Raw genomic sequence first — 23,861 nt, 5'->3', positions numbered from 1 at the left:
TAACAAACAGTTAAAAGCGGTTAAATGACTTGTTGTCTCAAGGAATTAACCACTGCTTTTTTTTATATATAACTGCTATCAATTTTATAGTCACAGTTTTCAAAATGAGCCAGGTTCTGTCCCTTGCTGCCCACTCACTATTTCAATCTTATTTCCTCATCATTCAGTCAGGTGCAAGTGCTCTCGGAGAATTCTGAATCTACAGTGATTTCACACAGTTGCCGCAGACTGATTTTTTTTGTTCTGAATGGACTGCAAAATTGTTCCTATTCAATGTTTCTTTGTCAAAAGCCATATCTGCAGCCGATCAACATTAGCATTGCACATAGTTAGAGGGAAAACATGTATATTATTAAGAACATTCCTTTAGTTTTAATTAAGTAAGTCAAGTTGTATTTTTATTGTAGAATGTCACAGTGTTGGTGATAACTTCACTGTCAATCCATGAAGAATTGCATATTTGCAGAGAAAGTGTATATCATTGGTACTGTGAAACTTAATTTAAAGTATGCACTTAATGTTAGCTGTTGTCCTGTTGAAACGCGACAGGCTGATGCTGGTGATTGAGAAAAGATTCCAGGTTATGGGTAAGGATGAGGTACAATGCTGCAATTGTGTATAGAGTTATTGAGAAGTGGGGTAATGGCTAGGTGAATATTTGGACCTGGATTTTCACTCCCAGTATGGATGCATCCACCTCAGGATAGGTTGCCTAGAATGGTGGGAACTTCTCTCTGGATTAATGGGCAAGGTGATGTGGGCAGGCTCATTCATCCCAGATGAAAATTGAAGGTGACTATACAGAGACTGCTGAGTGCCAATACAATCCATGTAAAGGGCCTACCTCTCTAAACTGAGATGTTGTTTTCTCAAACATTAAGCTCTCTAACTCTCATCTCCCATCTAACTCCCATGCTCATAAATCAAACCCGTATGTCCACCCACTCTAAGACAAATTTGAGACCAAACTCTTGATAAAATATGACCTCCATTCGCCCTCATTGACGCTTATTTCCCCTAATTTAGCATCCATACCCCCCTCCATCTATCATCCACTGCTCTTACACTCTCAATGCCAACTTACCCAGCATCTAACATGGGCAGATCTCAGGAGGTAGGCTGAAGCTGAAAAAATTCTAAATATCTACTACCGACTTCACTATAAGAAATGAACATCTCATTCATGAAAACCAATTAAATGAATTTAACTCCTCCAAATTTGCCACGGAATATGTCTGTATGCTCTGGGACATTGGATCTTACTCTGTTTTATACAATTGGAATGAATCTACTGAGGCAGATCATTAAAATATTCAGGTCATGGGTTTGGAAAATTACTTTGCACTTCATATTATGAGGGAGATTATGGTTTGAGGATGTAGTGGAATATGTCATCAGAATGATTATAGTTTTACCAATGATAATTTTTCATCTTCATTTTAATTCATATTTTGTCAGCAGAAATATTTGCATTGGGCGAACACGTCTTTGTTTTAAAATTCATATTCAGTCTTTCACTTCCTGCAGAACCGCCACAACTAATCGTGGAACCAGAGCGTCACATGACAGCTGAGATAGAGAAAGTCGTAGATATTCCGTGTCAGGCTCAAGGTACGGTCAACAGACAACTTGTTGTTTATTAAATTTAGTAGGAGCGATATATACAGCAGAGGCTGGATATAAAATGAGGCAGTATATTTGAAGTACTCTTTCTCCTGGTGACCGCCTGTATTCCATAACGTTGAGTGATCATTTAGCCTTTGAATGAGTAACCAGTTTTATATTAGTTTGACAGGTGGCACACTTGGTTCCCTCAGATTCTTATGTATAAAATCACAAAACGAAATTCAGGACTTACGTGATTTTATTGAGTTGATTTGAGAAATATATTCCTTTTTTAAAAAGTGATCAGAGTGCAAATTACCTGAAGAGTTGTTACTAACACTGTTCATGTTAAGAATAGTCACAAAATCACATGTTAACATCCCTGAAGTTTCAGTTCTTGAACCATCTGGGCCATGAAATAACTCCATAGAGGTTGGTGTCCCATCAACAAGTCACCCTTTATTTACATGTGGAGAGTCCTTGACACTGATCCAACTCCCTCAGAGCCAGCTGTCAGAGTGTTAGAACCTCCAATACTCCTGTTTCTGTCTGTCAGCCAGGGCTCCCTGATTGACCAGATTAACAGCCCCAATCAGGGAACTCATTCTGTGGAGTCCACCTGGCTGACCTCATTACAATCACTACAGGCCGGTGGTGCCAAGTTTAATTCCCTGTTTCTATTGGGTCAAATATTTTTAGCCATGGTTGGAATATGGATGTTAAACTTGATCCAACCCCTTGAGGACAAAAGGGAAATGATCATCAAGAGTTAGCAATTCCAATTGCTAGCCATTGACCCTTCTTAGGAGGATAGCATGTGGATGTCAGATGTGAGCAAGAATGGGTTAAGGGGTGATATTTATTGCGGTTGAATGACCAGTTGACACTAACCATCCAAAGCAACACGTGGTCAAGAAGGCATACCACACACTTGCCTTCATTGGCCATGACATCAAATATAAAAATGGGCAAATTATGTTACAACTGTATAAAACATTAGTTAGGCCACATTTGGAATATTGCATGCAGTTCTTGTCACATTAGGAGAAAGAGGTGGTTGCTTTGCAAAGGGTGCAGAGAAGGTTTAACAGGATGCATGTTGTCTGGTTGGACAGTTTTAGTGATGAGGAGAGGGTGGATAAACTGGGATTGTTGTCACTGGAAAGACAGAGTATGAGGGGCAGCCTGATAGAGATCGACACAATTATGAGATGTGTAGATAGGGTGAATAATCAGAGGCTTTTCCCCCAGGGTGGAAAGGTCAACTACAAGAGGACACAGATTCAAGGTGAGAGGGGAAAAGTGTGGGAACATTTTTCACGAGAGTAATAGGTGCCTGGATTGCACTGCCAATGGAGGTGGTGGGAGGAGGCATGTTAGCCACAGTTAAGCAGTATCTTGTTTGACACATGAATGAGAAGTGAACAAAGGGATAGAAACAATGTGTGAGCATTAAGTAGCAATTCTAAATAAGAATCAGGCATCAGTACAGGCTTGGTGGGCCAAAGGGCCTGTTTGTGTGCTGTATTGTATTGTATAACAGTTTCCTCATCAAGGCATTGGATGGCAGTCAGCATCCCTGCAGTGATAGCCCAACGTCAGTCGGCACCTGTGGGATCAATTTATTAGAGTAGAGTAGCTTTTATTTGTCATTTCTACCATATATAACTGATATAGTAAAAATGAGGCAGCATTCCTCCAGGACTGAGGGTGCCACAAACCACACAATCGTACACTGCATCAAGTACATAAGAAGTGTAAGTTACATTGTAATAGAAGAATGATAAATAATAGATATTTTTCTAGCAGCAGTTCAAAGTTGTACAAAGAATTCCGGATGGGGAAGAGTGTGATTATACTGTGTTAAGGAGCCTGATGGTTTGGGGGAAGAAACTGTTGGACAGTCTGGCTGTGAGACCAAATGCTCCGGTATGTTCTGCCAGATGGCACAGGAGGGAGGAGAGTTTGAGTGAGGAGTATGTGGGGTCTTCCACAATGTTCTTAGCCTTTCGGATGCAGCATATGGTGTGAAAGTCTGTGTAGGAGGGAAGAGAGACCCCGATGTTCTTCTCAGCTGTCCTCACTAACCATAGTAAGGTCTTATGATCCGAGATGGGGCAATTCCTGAACCAGGCAGTGATGCAGCAGCCTAGGGTACTATTAATGAACCCTCTGTAGAATGTGGTGAGGATGGGAGTGGGAGGTGGGCTTCCCTCAGCCCATGCAGAAAGTAGAGATGTTGCTGGGCTTTCTTGGCTATGGAACTGAAGGTCCAGGTAAGATTCTCTGCCAGGCATACACCAAGAAATTTGGTGCTCTTCATGATCTCCATGGGGAGCCGTCGATGTCCAGCAGAGAGTGGTCGCTTCGTACCTCCTCAAGTCAACAGCCATCTCTTTCGCTTTGTCCACATTCAGAGACAGGTTGTTGGCTCTGCACCAGTCCGTTAGCCGCTGCAAACCTGATGATGTGATTCGATCTGTGCGTCGCTGCACTGTCGTGTGTTAACAAGGTGAACAGCAGTGGACTGAACACACAGCCCTGGGGGGGCCCTGTGCTCAGTGTGATGGTGTTAGAGATGCTGATCCCAATCTGGACTGACTGAGGTTTCCCAGTCAGGAAGTCCAGGATCCAATTACATAGGGAGGTATTTAGGACCAGCAGACTCAGCTTTCCAATCAGGTGCTGAGGAATTATAATGTTAAATGCAGAAGTGAAGTCTATGAACAGTAATCTGATGTGGATGTCCTTCTTCTCCAGGTGGGTGAGGGCCAGATGGAGGGTGGTGGAAACGACATCATCTGTTGAGCGGTTGGGTTGATATGCAAACTGCAGGGTGTCCAGTGAGGGGGGCAGCAGAGTCTTAACATGCCTCATCACTGGATTAATCCAAAATCAGTTACTGTCCCTGGGGTGAATACATGATGCATTTCTGTAATGCTGTTACTTCATGTATTCTGCTAGAATGTGTTAATGCATGAAGTGCACTGAGACTTCTACAATATTTGTATCTGGAAGGAGTACAAAATACAAAGTTAGATGACATTAGGAGAATATGAAATTGGCAAGTTCAGATGTGCATTGAATGACTAAGGCCTGGACAATTTCCAAAGCAGTGGGTCAACGTACTGTTTATAGTGCTGGTAAAATGGACAAAATCAGAAGTCGCAAAACACCAGATTATAGTGCAACAAGTTTATTTGAAATCACAAGCTTTCAGAGTGCTGCTCCTTTGTCACTTCATCTGATGAAGGAACAGTGCTCGAAAAGCTTGCAATTTCAAATAAACCTGTTGGACTTTAACGTTGCATTTTGTGACTCTGGCTTTGTCCACCCCAGTCCAGCATCGGCAATTCCATATTCTGGGAAAATTGATGAATGTAAAAGAGCAATTTGACAATTCCAGGCGCTAATTATTTGTTCAGCTTTACAACTTTGCATATTTTCAGTATTATAATTTAAATTAGTTATGTCAAAAGTCTTCTTGGATTTAATGCATGTTCTATATGTATTGGCAACTTTGCTGTGCATATGAAAGACTACTAACAATGTACAATAAACTTGCTTTCTGGAAGTACTTTATTCAAGCATCACATATTTATCAAAGACTTCAATGATGAATGTATGTGATTGCAGGTGTCCCATTGCCAGTGATATTCTGGTATAAAGATGCAACGTTGATCTCAAGGTTAAATGTACCCAGATATAGGATGCTGTCCAATGGCAGCCTACAGATCAGTGGACTGATGCCTGATGACACTGGCATGTTCCAATGCTTTGCTAGAAATGAAGCTGGTGAGGTGCAAACTTTCACCTATCTTGCTGTTACCAGTAAGTAAATTACTTTTTAAGCTATTCTGATAACTGTCGTCCAGTCTTAGCTTAGTTGACATTTGTGGATTGGTGAGCAATGCTGCAATTATATAATGGGTGGTATAAGAGGTGCCATTTTGATTTTTGGAGACCAATCTGCAGCCCTCACATAGTTTGTGCACATTGAGCAGTTTGAAAATAGTGAAGACCAAAGGAGTCTATGGTGGTCAGCTGGCATCAGAATGGGTGGTAATCATCTATAAGCCAGTTTAATTAAAATGCGCTTTTGATATGATTGTTAAATGATTTCTAGTCAACTGCGTAAATCTACTAGTCCCCCGATATGTGTAAAAGAAAACATAGTGGGATATATTTTCAACAAGCTGTTTTCATACTAAACTAACTTCTTTGTATCAGTGCCAGTTATATGTTACCACGTGATTTTCTTTCTCAGTGTCCACTTGCAATTGGCTTTACACCTTGGTCGCAGGATAAGAATATCATCCAATATATGGAGCCTATAGAATTGTTTTAGGTTGAAGTCATGATCAAAATTATTTCAGAAAATGATTCGCTGCTCCATGCTGAACAGATATCTAAGATGCACTGTTATTGACATACACCATTGCCTTTTTAATACATGTGGCTTTAGTAGGGTCAGCCTCTTTCTTATTTCGAAGGTTCAAAGTACCATTTCCACAGAAATTTGATCATGTAATATCTGACCAAGTGGTGTTCGATGAAAATTTGCAAATGTGATTGTATTTGTATTGTTACATAAGACTTAGATCCTCTAATGTTGAGTATCTTTGTTCATGCTTCATGTCAACAGCTGTTGTGCAAGGACTGTCTAGAACCAGGAGGCTAAAGGTCAACAGCAAAAGCATGGGGAACCAAGGACAGAGGGAAAACAAAGATTCAAAGGGGTTTCACAAAAAGGAAATCAGAGAGAAAAAAGTTTGATTAAATATGTCAGGCACTAAAAGCATGATAAATGACCAGGAGACAGGTCCTGGAGATTCATCTGGATATTTGGGGCATTTGATCATTCTATATTTATGTTCAATCAAGTGTGTTGCAATAAAATCTAATTTAATTCTAGTATTGACCATTGAATAATATTGAGAATATATCAGGTGCAATTAATATTGCTTTAGCAAAAATAAAATTAACATTGTGATAAAATAAATTTGGAATGACATCACTCACCATAGTTAGATTAATCAATTAATGTGAACAACAACATTAAAATTCTCTGGTTGTTACAGGCATTCCTCCCAACATTACGAAGGGACCATCAGACAGCACAGTGATTGATGGGTTATCAGTCATTCTTTCTTGTGAAACATCAGGGGCACCGCGGCCAGCAATCACCTGGCAAAGAGGCAAGTATTAATATGTAATTGCTGTTATATGCAACACATTTCATGAGTATTCCATTTCTTTGAATTTGCTAACTCCAGCATTTCTGTACTGCTCATTTCCACAATCTGACCCTCTCTGCTGGCATTACATGAGTTTAATCATAAATTCTCCATAAATCTAATGTTGGATGCTGGGACTGGCCAGAGCTGGTAGCTGATAACTCATGAGCATTACACATATGCATTTAATTCGTTCATAAATTTGTCAATTTTGTAGCATCTTCCTTGCTGTTGTACAGAGTGAAATATTTGCACCTGGCTTTTACAGATAAAATTTTGGCTCAGGTAGCAATGGTTAGAACCATATAATGGACCTAAACTGGTGGTAGATTTTTACTGCAGCTGCTGCTAGCATTCAGGAATTGGAAGTACAGAAGAAATCTTCTCTCCGGATACAGGTTTGCTCGCAGAGCTGGAAGGTTCATTTCCAGATAGGTAACATCTTACTAGGTAACATCTTCAGTGGGCCTCTGGGCGAAACACTGTTGATAATTCCTGTTTTCTATTTATATGTTTGGGTTTCTTTGGGTGGGTGATGTCATTTCCGGTGGTGACATCATTTCCTGTAGTGAACTCATTTCCTGTTCTTTTTCTCAGGGGGTGGTAGATTGAGTCTAACTCGATGTGTTTGTTGATAGAGTTCCGGTTGGAATGCCATGTTTCTAGGAATTCTCATGCGTGTCTCTGTTTGTCTTGTCCTAGGATGGATGTGTTGTCCCAGTCGAAGTGGTGACCTTCCTCATCTGTATGTAAGGATACAAGTGAGAGAGCGTCATGTCGTTTTGGGGCTCGTTGATGTTCATGCATCCTGGTGGCTAGTTTTCTGCCTGTTTGTCCATTGTAGTGTTTGTTACAGTCCTTGCATGGTATTTTGTAAATAATATTAGTTTTGCTTGTTGTCTGTATAGGGTCTTTCAAGTTCATTAGCTGCTGTTTTAGTGTGTTGGTGGGTTTGTGGGCTACCATGATGCCAAGGAGTCTGAGTAGTCTGGCAGTCATTTCTGAGGTGGCTTTTATGTAGGGGAGAGTGGCTAGGGTTTCTAGATGCGTTTTGTCTGCTTGTTTGGATTTGTTGCTGAGAAATCTGTGGACTATGTTCATTGGGTATCCATTCTATTTGAATACACTGTATGGGTCATTCTCCTCTGCTCTGCGTAGTTCCTCTGTGCTGCAATGTGTGGGTGGCTCGTAGAAATATTGTTCTGATGCAGCTTTCTTTGTGGATGTTGGGATGATTGCTTCTGTAGTTCAATATTTGGTATGTGTGGTTTTCCTGTAAATATTGAACTACAGAAGCAATCACTCCAACATCCACAAACAAAGCTGCATCAGAACATTATTCCAACGAGCCACCACACACTGCAGCACAGAGGAACTACGCAGAGCAGAAGAAAATCACCTATACAATGTATTGAAAAAGAATGGATACCCAATGAATACAGTCCACAGATTTCTCAACAACAAACCCAAACAAGCAGACAAAACGCATCTAGAAACCCTAGCCACTCTCCCCTACATCAAAGACATCTCAGAAATGACTGCCAGACTACTTAGACCCCTTGGCATCATGGTAGCCCACAAACCCACCACCAGAAAATGATATCACCACAGGAAATGGTGTCACCACAGTAAATGACATCACCAACCCAAAGAAACCCAAACATATAAATAGAGAGCAGGAATTTTCAAGTGTTTTGTCCGGAGGGTGACGAAACATCTGGAAATGAACCTTTCCACTCAGCGAGCAAATCTACATCCAGAACCTCAATCTGAGCTACAAATCTTCTCAAAACTCAGTAAGAATTTCTCTCCAAATAGAGTTTTTAGGCTTCCAAAGACTATTTACAAGTCATTTCCTCCATAATGTTGCTTCCATTTGGAGAGACGCTGCAAAATAGATTCAATATGAAAGACCATGTGTAACCTTTTGTATGTGGTACATTCAACAAGAGTGTTAACAAAAATTAGGTGGCTCTGACTACATCTCCAACAGAAAATAGCAAGACTATAAGTACCTTGTATCCAAACTAAGTCTCTTCTTTATCGATGCACTTGATCAGTATTATATTTTGATCTTCCTGAAAATGATCAAACAGACTGCATTTGAATAAATATTCACTTAAAGAGCAAATGTGTTTTCAAAATATTTACTGATCCCTAGTCTGGAAGGTAAAATCATGGCACTGCAATACTCTAGAAAATAAATAAAAATGAGCAATTTCTGGCCATTCAGTTGGTCATTGTTTGTGTAATCTTATTCATTAGATTTGGGCTCCACTGACTGGACCAGTATTTATTGCACATCCTTTATTATCCTTGAGAAAGCGATGGTGAGCTACTTTCTCTCCATGCTTCAGTCCATTTCATGTAGGTTCACCCATAATATTGTTAGGAAAGGGGTTTCAGGATTTTTATCCCGTGATTCTGAAGGAATGACCCTCTGAGAGAAATAGTTTTTCTCTCACAGATTTGTATATATTTGAAATTCTCTTCCTAAAAAGGCAGTACCTTTAAATTTTTAAAGGCAACGGTGCTTGATTACCAAGGGATGAAAGATTATTGGAAATATGCAGAAATGTAGAGTTGAGGTTAAAATCAGTCATGCTCCCATGTATCTATTGCAACCGGCCCTCATGCAATTTAGTCCAATAAAGTTTAAAGTTTAATCCAGTAAAGCAGTTTGGGATATTGAATATTGCTGAAAAGAGAGAAATGTTGCTGAAGTTCCTTTTTCTTGCACTCATCAAGAGATAGCCAAGATCACTAAAGTTCAAATCCACACTGGAATTTGTCGTAGGTTAGCAAGTCAATTCTGATTGGCTAAAGCATCACCATGGAGAAAACAGTGAGGAACTATCGGCTCAGAAAGCTCCTGGGTTACAAAAGGCAATCTGTTGAGCTCATGACATGGCTGCTTTATGTTTGCCAGAAATGACGAGCGTTCACAAACAGGGACCCATTCTTTGTAAGAAAAAGGAATACTTTCAAGCCTTGTGCTTTCTCTGAATTACCTGGGCACCTTCAACAACATTTAAGTTCTTGAAGTAGCTGAGATATAAAAAAAACATGAGGGGTAATTTTTTTACATAGACAGTGGTTCATGTGTGGAAGGAACTTCCACAGGAAGTGGTGGATGTAGGTACAATTATATTGTTTAAAAGACATTTGGATAAGTACATGGATAGGAAAGGTTTGGTGGGATATGGGCCAGGAGCAGGCAGGTGGGACAGGTTTAGTTTAGGATTAAGGTTGGCATAGACTGGTTGGACCAAAATATCTGCTTTGTGTAGAGTGACTTTATAACTCCATGACTTCTGGATTCCTCGCATTCACTGCTGTTAGGTACACTCTCACTCAACCCAGATAACCTATAATGTCCACAAATAATCTTTGGTCACTGTTTCTTTAGAACTCGGGCAGACCCTTTTCTGGACGAGTGTGCCATTCTGTTTGCATTAAGTGGACTCACCTTTGCTGTTTTTCACTTACCCTCACAATACCATTTTCATGTCTTCCCCTCCCCCCGCCCATCTACTTTCACTAAAAACTAATGTACAGCAGTTTCAAGCAATTAACTGCCCCAAGGCACTTTGCAGAAGGGTTATAAAACAAAGTGTGACAGTAGACCACATGAGGAAATATTAGGTTAGATTCCTGAAAAACCTGGTCAAAAATGAGGAGAACCTTAAGGAGGAAAGTGTGGTGGAAAAGTGGAGAGATATAGGGAGGGTACTCAGGAGCTTGAAATTTCAGTGACTGAAGCCATCGCTACCAATGTTGGAACAATTAAAATTAGGAACACCCAAGAGACGAGAATTCAATGAGTGCAGAAAGCTCTTGAGGGTTGTGGGGATGGAGGAGGTTATACAATAGGGAGAGGCAAGGCCTTGGAGGAATTTGAAAACAGAATGAGAATTTTAAAATTAAGACAGTGTCTGAGTGGATTCTGGATTAGTGGTGCTGGAAGAGCACAGCAGTTCAGGCAGCATCCAAGGAGCTTCGAAATCGACGTTTTGGGCAAAAGCCCTTTATCATTCGAAGCTCCTTGGATGCTGCCTGAACTGCTGTGCTCTTCCAGCACCACTAATCCAGAATCTGGTTTCCAGCCTCTGCAGTCATTGTTTTTACAGTGTCTGAGTGGAATCTAGTTTAGGTTAACAAGCATGGGGTGGGGCGTGAATGGGGAATGTGACTTGCTGTGAGTTAGATGGACGGCATTGGTTCAAGAAGGCAGCTCACCACCACCTTCCCAAGGGAAATTGAGGATGGGCCCAGACAGTGATGCCCAAAACCCATGAATGAATAATAAAAGATATGGCGTTCCGAGTTTTGGAAGATATCATATTAGTAGAGAGTAGGATGTCGGAGAGTAGACAGGAATGCCTTGGAATAATCAAGGTAAGGACTATTCCATCAGCATGTATGAGGGTCTCAGTTGCAGATGAACTGAGATAGGATGAAGTTGGGTGATGCTGCACTATTGGAAATAGATGGTTGAAGGGTTGGTGCAAACCTGAGGGCAAGATTTTATTTCTGGATCAAACATGATAGCAAGAATGTCCTCAGTTACCTGCTGAAGAAAAGCAGCTACTAATATTGGTGTAACTGATGGCCAGGATTTCTGTTTTCGAGAGGTGGCAATGTAGTGGTTTCAAATCATAAGAGTAGGGAGTATTTATTTTATTGAGAGTTAGTGTTTTCAATTGATGGTTCATTTGCACCTTAGTTGTGTCACTAAGTTGTTGCACCTTAGTTGGATTGCAACCCAAATCCAATGATCTGTGAATTTATGTTTTTAATTATAACAGGAGAGAAAGTACTTGCCAGTGGGTCTGTCCAATTACCTCGCTTTACACTGCTGGAATCTGGCAGCCTGCTTATCAGCCCTTCCCACATCTCAGATGCTGGGAGTTACACATGTCTGGCTACTAATTCTCGAGGAGTGGATGAGGCTTCTGGAGATCTCATTGTGTGGGGTAAGAGATGATACTGCTTGGAAAATGGAAGTATCTTCTAACTACAAATGCTTCATACCTTTATTTTATTTCAAAAGTATAATTTATTTATAAAAACATTTTTATATGTATACGTAAGTCATGACAGCAGTTTGATTCTGTACACAGTCTTTAGATATATTGAACAAACGAACCCAATACATTTCATTTTTATACAAGACTGTATTTAAATGCATTTGAGACACCAGCAAGTCTGATAACTGAATGGACCCTCATTCAATTTCATCAGAAAGCTCTTTGGTGCCTTAATGGCTGCTGCCCCAAGCTTTAGTGTATCCCTCAGCACGTAGTCAGGGACTTTGGAGTGTGCGAGTCTGCAACATTCGATCAGGGTCAACTTCTTATTCTGGAGTTTTGGGCAGTTTTGGGCAGACTACACAACATATTTCACTGAGGTGATGGTCCTGCAGGTGCAGTTGGTGTTTGTCACGCTGTGTGTGTCAAGCGCAGAGGTCACAGAGCTGCTCATAACGAACCTCGACAAAAACTACTGCATCTCTCTCCAGATATCCTTTGCAAAGGCACATTCCAGCAGGAGATATCAGACAGTCTCAACAACCCACAGCCATTTTGAGGGCAGTGTGCAGTAGCACAGAGAGTCTGGGTGTACATGGAGGATCTCACAGGATCTCACCACCAGCCAAGCGACATCTTGGTGCTTGTTGGAAAGCTATGGTGATGAAGCATTCTGCCAAATGACTTTGACGGACTGCTCAGGGAACCACACATTAGGATCCAGCCTCTCCTTTTCCCATAGGTTCCCACCGGGTGAGCTCCAGGCAGTAAAATAAAGCAGGAAGTTTGATCGGAACACATTACTGCAGATGCAGGAATCTGTATTGAAAACAAAATTGCTGGAAATCACATTGGGTCAGGCAGCATCCATGGGGAGAGAGAGAGCAAGCTAACATTTCAAGTCGAGATGATTCTTCATTAGCCCTGATGATGAATCATCTCGACTCAAACATTAGCATCCTCTCTCTCCATGGATGCTGCATAGCCCACTGTGATTTCCAGCATTTGTTTGCTTTCAGGCATTTTGATAACTGTGTATGCCAAGCTTCAGGTTTGTATCATGGACTTTATGATAAACAACAACATTACAGTACACCCACAGTATGTTTTGTAATGAGACAAAACTATGTGAAAAACTTCAATTAAGGATGCTAATTCAAATCCATAATGAATAAATGCCTTTCAGTTCATTACTATTATGAATATTTATTAATTGGATTGGATCTCCTTGCTATGCAAACTCTACCTACTTTGCATACACAGAATAGATTAGTTTCAGATTAGACATTTTTCCTGCTGAAGTATCACAGGTGGCCTGCACTGAGAAATACAATGAGATTGTTTTGTTCAAAATCATCTCCTGTTGCTCTGTTTTGTAGCTATTACTGCTGTAGAGCTGCTACTCATGGACTAAAGGTTGCAAGTAAGGAAAAAGCTACTTCTGGATCAGGAAACAAATATTCTCAATCCAATTTCTGAGTTTCCTCCAATTTCTGCTTCAGTGTGGGGAACCTTCATCATCAGAGCGTTTCGAGATCATCTCTGGACTGTGACTGAGAGGAGAACTTCGAAGATTTTCGGTTGAGTGAGCTGCAATTGGTGGATCTTTTTTGCGGGCTTCGGCCTGATGCCAATTTAGAGACCAGCCACCATCCAGCAAGAAAACTAAAACAAGGGGCACCCAGAAGGAGGGACAAGCTGGAGAGGAGGGCAAGGTAGCCAGCGCAGAAGCACAGAAACCGACCTAACCTGAAAATTGGGAGTCAATAGAGGAGGAGGAAATGAAGGAGGCCAGGGAGTGGAAACCAGTGAGAAACAATCAGATCTCCCCTGGTTCCTCAGGAACATTCCTGGGCAGGATCCACTCGCACACTGAGCCAAGACACCACCACGAGCTGCCAGGAGACCAGGCAACGACCTCCCATGAGCCGCTGAGAGACCAGGCCATAACCCGCCATGAGCTGCCTAGAGACCAGGCTACAACCCACCATGAGCTGCTGAGAGACCAGGCCACAACCCACCATGAGCTGCTGAGAGACCAGGCCATAACCCACTGTGAGCCACTGAGAGACCAGGCCATAGCCCATCATGAGCCGCTGAGAGACCAGTCCATAACCCACCATAAGCCGCTGAGAGACCAGGCCATAACCTGCCATGAGCTGCTGAGAGACCAGGTCATAATCCGCCATGAGCAACCGAGAGACCAGGCCATAACCTACCATGAGCTGCTGAGAGATCAGGCCACAACCCGCCATGAGCTGCTGAGAGACCAGAGTGAGACTTGTTGAGAAACCGCTGGGGGAGAAAAAGAGAAAAGAAAAGGGGAAAAAAGAGAAGGAAACAGAAAGAGTGGAGGAGCTCTTTTTGGAATGACCTACTCTGCCACCATCTTGACCATACTCTGTGCTGTACTGGGCTGGACGATCTCTGAGAGCCTGGAGCTCCTCAGGAATATGATCATTTATGTGCAGTACAGGGGTGTGGACAACATTGTTCGTGCAGTCAGAAAGCTTCCTGATCAGGTCTGAGTCAGACAGGGCTGCCTCTCTCGGTGTTGTATAGAACCTTTTGCTAAGTCCATCAGGAAGGATGCCAGCCTGAGAGGGGTGATTATTCCAGGCAGCAGTGGCCTGCACATAGATGACGTCGCCAATTTCTGCTCGGATCTACTGTCAGGGCACAGGCTCATGAGCATCTGCAACCACTTCAAACAGGCATTGGGAGCCAAAGTACATCAAAGCACAAGCGAGACCATGTTTTTTGGGAACTGGGCCGACCAATTCTTTATCCGCTTCACTATTGGGACAGATTATCTGAAGGTGCTGGGAACACGGTGGCACAGTGGTTAGCCCTACTGCCTCACAGCACCAGAGACCCGGGTTCACTTCCCGCCTCAGGCGACTGACTGTGTGGAGTTTGCACATTCTCCCCGTGCCTGCGTGGGTTTCCTCCAGGTGCTCTGGTTTCCTCCCACAGTCCAAAAATGTGCAGGTTAGGTGAATTGGCCACGCTAAATTGTAGTGTTAGGTGAAGGGATAAATGTAGGGGAATGGGTCTGGGTGGGTTGCGCTTCGGCGAGTCGGTGTGGACTTGTTGGGCCGAAGAGTCTCTTTCCACACTATAAGTAAGAAATCTAATGTAACATGGTTCGAAGGGACTGGGGTGTGTGCAAAATTGTGACAGGAGCCTATCTCCATGGTGAGGCAGAAACTGGGCTTTTGGGAGCACTATTGCCGGTAAAAACCTGGTCATCAGGTGTGAGGCACTCTCTCTGTTGTACGTGGCACAGGTCTGGACCCCAACTCCTAGAACCTGCGCTGTTGTAATTACCTGAGCCATTTTCCACTTCATTTGGAGATTGAAGATAGATTGTGTCCTCAGGGACTCCATGCACAAATCTCTGGAAGAGCATGCCCAAAGCTGCCCTCGTCCTGATGGCCACCTTTGTGTGTAGCTGCACCAAGCTGTGTGTAGACGCAAACACCAAGTGTCAGTACGTACCGAGGTTTTACTGTCTCTGGTGGTGGGAAGGATGGGACTGGCCTCATAGTTGGACATTTCCATATCACCTGTACTTTGAGGAGAAATTTGTAAAAAGAAACATGTTCGATCACAAGTCCACCAGGAAGTGGTCAGTACACAGTCCTCAAGACCCTGCAGAAAAAGCCAAGGGTGAATCCTGTTGGGTTGTTCCCTGAGCAGACTGCCAAAATCATTTCACAGAGTGCCTCATCACCAGAACTTCCTAACAAGCACCAAGAAATCGCTTGGCGTGGTGAGAAGGGTACTCCCTGTGAGATCATTCATGTCTGCCACTGCACACTGCCCTCGAAGCATCTGCGCAGCGGTGAAGACTGTCACACATCTCCTGCTGGAATGTGCCTTTCCAAAGGAAGTCTGGAGAAAGATGCAGTGGTTCTTGTCAAGGTTTGTCCTGAGCAGCTCCATGATGTGGGATTCTGCACTCTACATTCTGTTCCTCGGGACGCATACTGAGACAAACATCCCCTGTGCCTGGAGGATCATCAACTCGGTGAAAGATGCTCTTTGCGTGCCTGAGACTTGTTGGTCTTCCAGAGCAAGGAGTTTACCTTGACTGAGTGTTGTAGACTGAACCTTATAGCTCAGGTCAGCTGTCACCAAGGTGCAGTGGGGCAAGACCACCATCTAAGGTCTTACTGCTGAAGTTAAATGGGGGACCATTCAGTTAATGGACCCTTCTAGTGTTTCAAATATTTGTAAATATAATCTTGTACAAGTAAGAAATCCCTTCAGTTTGTTTGCTGGATACAGTCAAACTCCAATGATTGTTTGTTTCTCCATGTGCTACTGTATGGAACTGTACTGCTTTAGTTACTGTGTACGTATATAAAGACAGTTTTACGAATAAAGTATATTTCTGAAATTTAAAAAAGCCAGAAAGTATACTTGTGAAAGAAAGTATACTTAAAATGGAACAAAACTATCATTCACTGAGTACAAATATTGGGAGGAATTTTATTCTTCCTGGTGGTGGGTTAGCAGGTAGGTGGAGGATGTAAAATTGGATAGACTGCTATGGGCACGATTCTTGGTACATATTCAGCCACCCTTGTCCTTGTCTTCACCGTAATTTTATGCATAGCAAATGAAGCATCAACTAACCTGCCCAGAATAGGGTCAGTTGGAGCAATTAAATTGCTAATCAATGGATACTTAAGGGCCTTTTCCTGCTATTGCCATGATTTTCCTTCCCAGAGGGTTGAAATTCAGACCAATGTAAATCCAACTGGTTTTCACTATTGAAATCAAAGGTTGGGCCAGGGGAGAAGAGTATCTATATTAAGGGCCCCCAAACCTGGTGTCCTACTCCTGGTGGGATCTGGATAAATGAGTAAACAAGATATAAAAGGTGAAACTCAGGCAAATTAGTCTGTAAGGGCAAGATCAGAAATATGGCTTCTGGTTGTCAAAGAGTAAAATTTAGGACCAGCACTGAGAAATTCTTCACAGAGAAACATGATAAGCATGTGGAAAGGCTGGTCGCAAGACAAAAATCTTGCTATCATTAAGAAACAGTTGTAATCTCTGATACAATATAGGTTTCTTTCAGATGAAGCAGTTAGAATGTGTTACATACCCTTCTTTATTTGTGTACATCACTCGTTTAGCCCAGTGCACAGAGAATTTTGTATCTATTTGTTACCTTTCATTATACAGGCTTATATAAATGTCTACTAACACAGCATTCTGTCAGTGATGTGATTATGGTCAGTTGTAAGCATGAAGAGAGAGGCTACATTTGCTATTGAGAATACCATGTTTTGAACTGACGGTGATCTTTTACAGTATTGCAATAAAGTGGTTGGTTTTTCCATGCTGAAACCAGAGAAGTGCAAACCTAGGAATAGGAACATATTCCTCTATTCAATTTGATCAAGACTGATCCATTTCTCAAGTTAATTTACCCAACTTTGTTCATGTTCTTGACACCCTTATCATTCAAAAAATCTCAATCTTGAAATTTATAACTTATCCAGGATTCTCAGCCTTTTACAGAAGTCAATTCCAAATTTCCATTTGCATTTGAGAGATAAAGTGCTCTTGATTTCATTTCTTACTCACCTTGCTGTAAGTTTAAAAGAATTGCTCTTTCTTCTCAGTTCTCTCACTGCAGGAAGTAACTTCTCTGTATCGAATCCCTTTATAATTTTAAACATCTCGATTAGAGCACTCTTCAACTATATAAACTCAAGGCAATACCTACCCAGTCTATCCAAACTCTCCACATACTGTAATTTTCAAAACCTTGGTACCATTCTGGTGAATCTGCACTGTGGCCCCACAGCTCCTCCCTCCCTCCCAGACAAACTCAGCTTTTATTAATTTGTATACAGGAATATCTAAATCCCTTTACTCTTCTGCAGCCAGTTTCTCACCAGTAACAAAATAGTCCCTTTTGCCTTTCTCAGATCCAAAGTAAAGATCATAAGAAATAGGAACAGAAGTAGGTCGGTCAGCCCCTCAAGCCTGTTCCATCATTCAGTGGCTGATCTGACATTCCATACGTCCACCTTCTTGCATTGACGTTTCCACCTCCTGATGCTGCCTGGCTTGCTGTGTTCTTCCAGCCTCCTGCTTGTCTACTTTGCATCTGCAGTTTTTTGTTATTCACTTCAACTGTCTATGTTGTTTTCCAACTTTCTAATTCCATCATGTTGTACCTCCTAACTTAGTGTCATCTGCAGCCTTAGTTAAGCAGCTCGATTCTTACATACAGATCATGAATATATATTATGGTGAAAACCACAGGCCCCAACACAACTTCACAGTATGTATTTTAGCTGTCTTCTTCCATAAATAATTTGTTGTAGAAAAATGAAATAAAATTAAAGAGAAACTGTAAACCAAAGCAGCGGTGACATTTATGGACTAGGTAAATTTGTATAATGTTATCATCATTCCATTTGTATTTTTTTACTATGTGAGCATGATTTAACTATGTCAGACTCTTGACTTGTAATGATGCAAAATTTCCATTTGAAGCGTTCTCAAGGTAAACAATTTATGTTAGAGTGCCCTCTATTGATATTACATGAGCATCGTAACATGTTCACTCTTCATATTTCTGCATTTCTTTTGAATTGGTGCTTTCTGTAGATTCAGATTCATAATAACAGTTCTACAATTCTTATTTGTATACATTTTGGAGCAGTGGAGATAAAAGAACTCTTAGCAAATTATTTGCCCTGCTCCCAAAATATAATGTGACCCAGAAAAAGTTTCATAATCTGAAATTGTTGGATGGTCCAATCAAGCAGTACAAGTCCTTACAAGCAGATGCTTGATCACTTAGCCTAGTCCCAGATGTTGTGTGTACCTTTGCCTTTCATAACTTTACTTCTAAGGGACTTTAAAGACAGGTATGGTATATATTTTTAAGGCTGCAACTCCTCCTATGAGTCAATCTGACTGGCTATGTGGGCAACACACACACTGAAACCAGCACAACACACTGCGCTCAGCTGTAATACTCATTTTATAATTTACAATGTGTTTTACTGTTGTAAATAAGCTAAGCCACACAGTTAATCAACCTCGAAGGAGTGGTTAATTCATAGACCAAAATTATTAATGTGACCCCATCACAAATCATGGCTGAGATGGGTCTGTCCCTCAAATTACTGATACCAGCTCCAGTAATGCAACAGGAGTGTTCCACCAGCACTTTGCTTCTCTGTCAGAAAGACAATTGGGCGGCTCCTCAAAATCGTTCTTTTTACAAATATTCTGCCAATGGGTCTCTTTACAAAGATATTCAATACCCTCCAAAAAAAAATCTTCCTTTGCTAAATTCTTAGGATTTCTTTTGACAGAGTTCATACACCAAGTCACTGTTGAGCCTTGAGTACGGCACGAACAACAAAGTTTCCCTGGAAATCTGGGGAAATTAACGTGAAATTCCCTGGATACATTTCTGTTCAACGGAAGAGGGGTGGATAGTACAATGCCATTTGACGCAGTTGAGCAAAGTGTAAAAGATCATCCCCAATAAGATGGAATCCCAGCATAATTACATTCATCCCTAAATTTCGGTGTTCCCTATCCCCTAATCATATATTTTTGGCTTTTCTACCTCAACCAGTTGGTCCTCCAGCTCCATGTTAGTGGAGAATGTTTTTTTTAGATGGAAGAACTTGTAGACCAATACCTTAATATGAATTTAATGAGTAGTCATTTTTATAACTTGCTTTACAGCTCGCACACGTATCACAAATCCCCCACAGGAACAAAGTGTAATCAAAGGAACCATGGCAGTCCTAACCTGCGGTGTGACCCATGACTCCAATGTTGTAATCAGGTATGATTCTTATTGAAATTTCTCATAGACTGCATAGTGCTGAGCATTGGAACACCATCCAACGCTTCTGTTGTATATTTTGCAGAAGCAAGCATGACCAACTAATCCTTGGAGTAGTGTGCTGCCACAAATCTTCCTTCCCACACTTGAGCTAAAGGCTCACCTGACTCACAGTCCTGGACAATGGACCACTAGTGAATCTTGTGAAGCAGAAGCATTTGTCTTAACAACAAGATGTCATTAATTGCATGGTAGTAATAGGTGCAAGTTACATTGACATAATTAGTAAGACTATCAAGAGAGAGGATTGACACATTAGATCCCATCAGAATCTCAAGCTTTGTTATATCATCAGATTAGATGGAACATAATGCAGTCTCCAAAATTAAACTTTCAGACTTATCACCTTATCCAATATCTTCATTACAATACCGGTTAGCTACACAGCCTCTGTCCATTACTCCTTATGATTATGATTTGGAAACTGGGACTGGGGTGTACAAAGTTAAAAATCACGCAACACCAGGTTATAGTCCAACAAGTTTAATTGGAAGCACACTAGCTTTCAGAGCTATCACCTGATGAAGGAGCATCGCTCCGAAAGCTAGTGTGCTTCCAATTAAACCTGTTGGACTATAACCTGGTGTTGTGTGATTTTTAACTCCTTATGATTATTTGGATCTCTTAGTTTTGGAGGTCCAAAGGTAAAGCAAAACCATCACGATGAAGCATTCTGTTCTCTTCCTGAGGTTTGTGGATTGCATAACATGAAATAGAGCTCAGAAGGGTGGAGTAATTTTTCTTGCAGTTGTGAATGTAGTTGATTCTTCAATTACAATTTAAAGTTTTAAAGAACATTTCATAGCACAAACCAATTATTTCCTTCTTAAAGAAGGAAGTTTGGATTTGTAGAGGGTTAGCGGCTACTTTTTGGGAAAAGATGATTGCTAGGTCAGAGTGGTTTTTAACATCGTGCTGTGATTGATCAAGCACTGAACCACAAGACGGGTATCAGTGACGACAAAATTTGATGTTGCATGTCTTTGATGGCTGATAGTTAGTGACAGATGATGTTTATGACTGAAATCATAAACATACTGAAGCTTGAGTCTGAAAAATATGTTGCTGGAAAAGCGCAGCAGGTCAGGCAGCATCCAAGGAGCAGGAGAATCGACGTTTCTGGCAGAAGCCCTTCTTTCCTGAAGAAGGGCTTATGCCCGAAACGTCGATTCTTCTTCTCCTTGGATGCTGTCTGACCTGCTGCGCTTTTCCAGCAACACATTTTTCAGCTCTGATCTCCAGCATCTGCATTCCTCACTTTCTCCTCCCTGATGCTTGAGTCTGCCTGATTCTCATTCATTAAGCTTCACTTGGGAAAGTAATTATTATACTGGCAAAGGTAGCTGTTTGCTAAGTAGGAATGAGAAGGATTTTATAGCGTTTTTTGATTGATCTTGAGCTGCTTGATACATTATGTCACAAAAGCAGATGACACAAACCAGGTCACAACCAAGGATACAAATAGCACAAAAATAATCTAAAATGGTTCTGTAGTTAGCGAAAGTCTATTAGAGATGCAATCTAATTTATCCCACTTGAGCCAATGCAAATATTTGTCAAATCTAATGCTCTCCAATGATTTTGTGGGGTCATCCTCAGATACTGGAAAGAGCTTGTGTTGTATTTCAACCTAGAAGGCTAGCTCTCTTAGTTTCAATGGTCAGCTAAAACCAAGCAATCTGTTGGAGCATTGGCTTTCAGTCATCTGGAGCTGAGCGGGATAAGGCCAATGCTGATATATACTTCATTAACTTCCATCAGGGCACCAATTAACTGAAATGAATATCTATGATCAGACGTATTGATGTTTGGTTACTGGTTGCTGTTGGCAACAGATACCTGTGGTGAATAAACAAAGAAAATATGTTGTTTTTCCTCCAGTATACTACTGTAATATGTTCATCCTATGAAATTTAGTACTGTGACATTTTCTACACTTGTTATGCAGGCATGTGTGGCAGAAGGATGGGGCTGTAATTGATGTTAATGCCATCCCACGTATGAGAGTTGATGAAGCAGGAACATTGTATATCTCTCAGACCTGGTCAGGAGATATTGGATTGTACACCTGCAAAGTGCTATCAGTAGGAGGAAATGATTCTCGCAGTGCTCAAGTCAGAGTCAGGTAAGTGAGGAATTAATGAGATTGTATTGTAGACTCATGACTAATGTCAAGCACGTGAAATCAGGAAATGTCGCAGAATTGCTAGCAATCTGGCTACAAAATAACAAACAGGGTGTTGGGTTAAAGGTAGTTATTTAAACTGACAAGAGTTGGGAAGTGATATTCCACTAGGATCTTTTCTAGGATCACTGTTGTTCGTGATACATAAACAATCAGAATTCTGGAATCAGAGATATGATTTAAAAATTATTAAAACACATCACATTGCAGAGTATATAATTCACAGTGAGGAAGATTGTAGCAAAGTACAAAATATTACGACTAAATTTATATAATGAATATGTAATTGACAAATGAAATTCAATATCAATAATTGAGAGCTGGTACATTTTGGAAGGAAGGAAAAGGTCATGTACTCCTTGGAAAATAAGAATTGAAATGGGATAGAGCAGCAAAGTATTCCTGATGCACCAATCATGAATGCAGAAATACAAGTTAAAAAAGGCCATGAAAACAATAAACAGGGTTAACTTCTAAAGAGATAGAAACAAAAAACACAGAAAATGATGCTAACCATATACCAAACCATGGGTTCGCCAAATTTCAGGTAATGTGGCACAGTTCTGATTTCAATATTAAAGAGACATTGAGGCACTAGTGAAAGTGCAAAAGATAATATAGAGGTTGTATCGATCAAGACAGAACAAACAGACTTTTTTTTCTTTAAGAAAACTGAGAGGTGGCCTAAAAGAGGTCTGTGAAATTCAGAAATGTGGCAAAGACAGTGAAGGCATTTCTACTTGAGACTAAAAAGAGGGTGGGGCATGTAAAAATAAGTCAATCACTAATAAATCCAAAAGGAAATTCAAAAGGGACTATGTTCGACAAGGTTCCCCATGGGACACTGGTGAGCAAGGTTAGATTTCACGGAATAAAGGGAGAACTAGCCATTTGGATACAGAACTGGCTCAAAGGTAGAATACAGAGGGTGGTGATAAAGGATTCTTTTTCAGACTGGAGGCCTGTGACCAGTGGAGTGCCACAAGGATCGGTGCTGGGTCCTCTACTTTTTGTCATTTACATAATTGATTTGGACGCGGGCATAAGAGGTACAGTTAGTAAGTTTGCCGATGACACCAAAATTGGAGGTGTAGTGGACAGCAAAGTGGATTACCGCAGATTACAAAGGGATTTTGATCAAATGGGCCAATGGGCTGAGAAGTGGCAGATGGCGTTTAATTCAGATAAATGCGAGGTGCTGCATTTTGGGAAAACAAATCTTAGCAGGACTTATACACTTAATGGTAAGGTCCTAGGGAGTGTTGCTGAACAAAGAGACCTTGGAGTGCAGGTTCATAGCTCCTTGAAAGTGGAGTCGCAGATAGATAGGATAGTGAAGAAGGCGTTTGGTATGCTTTCCTTTATTGGTCAGAGTATTGAGTACAGGAGTTGGGAGGTCATGTTGCGGCTGTACAGGACATTGGTTAGGCCACTTTTGGAATATTGCGTGCAATTCTGGTCTCCTTCCTATCGGAAATATTAGATTAGATTATTTACTTACAGTGTGGAAACAGGCCCTTCGGCCCAACAAATCCACACCGAACCGCCGAAGTGCAACCCACCCAGACCCATTCCCCTACATTTACCCCTGCACCTAACACTACAGGCAATTTAGCATGGCCAATTCACCTAACCTGCACATTTTTGGACTGTGGGAGGAAACCGGAGCACCCGGAGGAAACCCACACAGACACGGGGAGAATGTGCAAACTCCACACAGTCAGTCGCCTGAGGCAGGAATTGAGCCCGGGTCTCTCGCGCTGTGAGGCAGCAGTGCTAACCACTGTGCCAGCGTGCCGTGTGAAACTTGAAAGGGTTCAGAAAAGATTTACAAGGATGTTGCCAGGGTTGGAGGATTTGCTATAGGGAGAGGCTGAACAGGCTAGGACTGTTTTCCCTGGAGC

At 41.4% G+C, this 23,861-nt stretch overlaps 1 protein-coding gene across 3 annotated transcripts in view; it reads left to right on the top strand.

Annotated features, from left to right (window-relative positions):
* Nucleotides 1–23,861, top strand: part of sdk2b (sidekick cell adhesion molecule 2b) — a 949,565-nt gene that overhangs the window by 668,072 nt on the left and 257,632 nt on the right. For all 3 annotated transcript variants that reach the window (XM_043714747.1, XM_043714746.1, XM_043714748.1), the window contains 6 exons: nt 1,528–1,611; nt 5,242–5,436; nt 6,687–6,803; nt 11,651–11,818; nt 19,610–19,712; nt 21,721–21,897. In XM_043714747.1, coding sequence (XP_043570682.1) covers nt 1,528–1,611; nt 5,242–5,436; nt 6,687–6,803; nt 11,651–11,818; nt 19,610–19,712; nt 21,721–21,897 — 844 coding nt within the window. The remainder of the gene's footprint in view (nt 1–1,527; nt 1,612–5,241; nt 5,437–6,686; nt 6,804–11,650; nt 11,819–19,609; nt 19,713–21,720; nt 21,898–23,861) is intronic.

Source organism: Chiloscyllium plagiosum, chromosome 24 (genome assembly GCF_004010195.1).
Source record: "Chiloscyllium plagiosum isolate BGI_BamShark_2017 chromosome 24, ASM401019v2, whole genome shotgun sequence".
NCBI classification, from domain to species: Eukaryota; Metazoa; Chordata; class Chondrichthyes; order Orectolobiformes; family Hemiscylliidae; genus Chiloscyllium; species Chiloscyllium plagiosum.
This window is presented reverse-complemented; position numbering and strand designations above follow the sequence as displayed.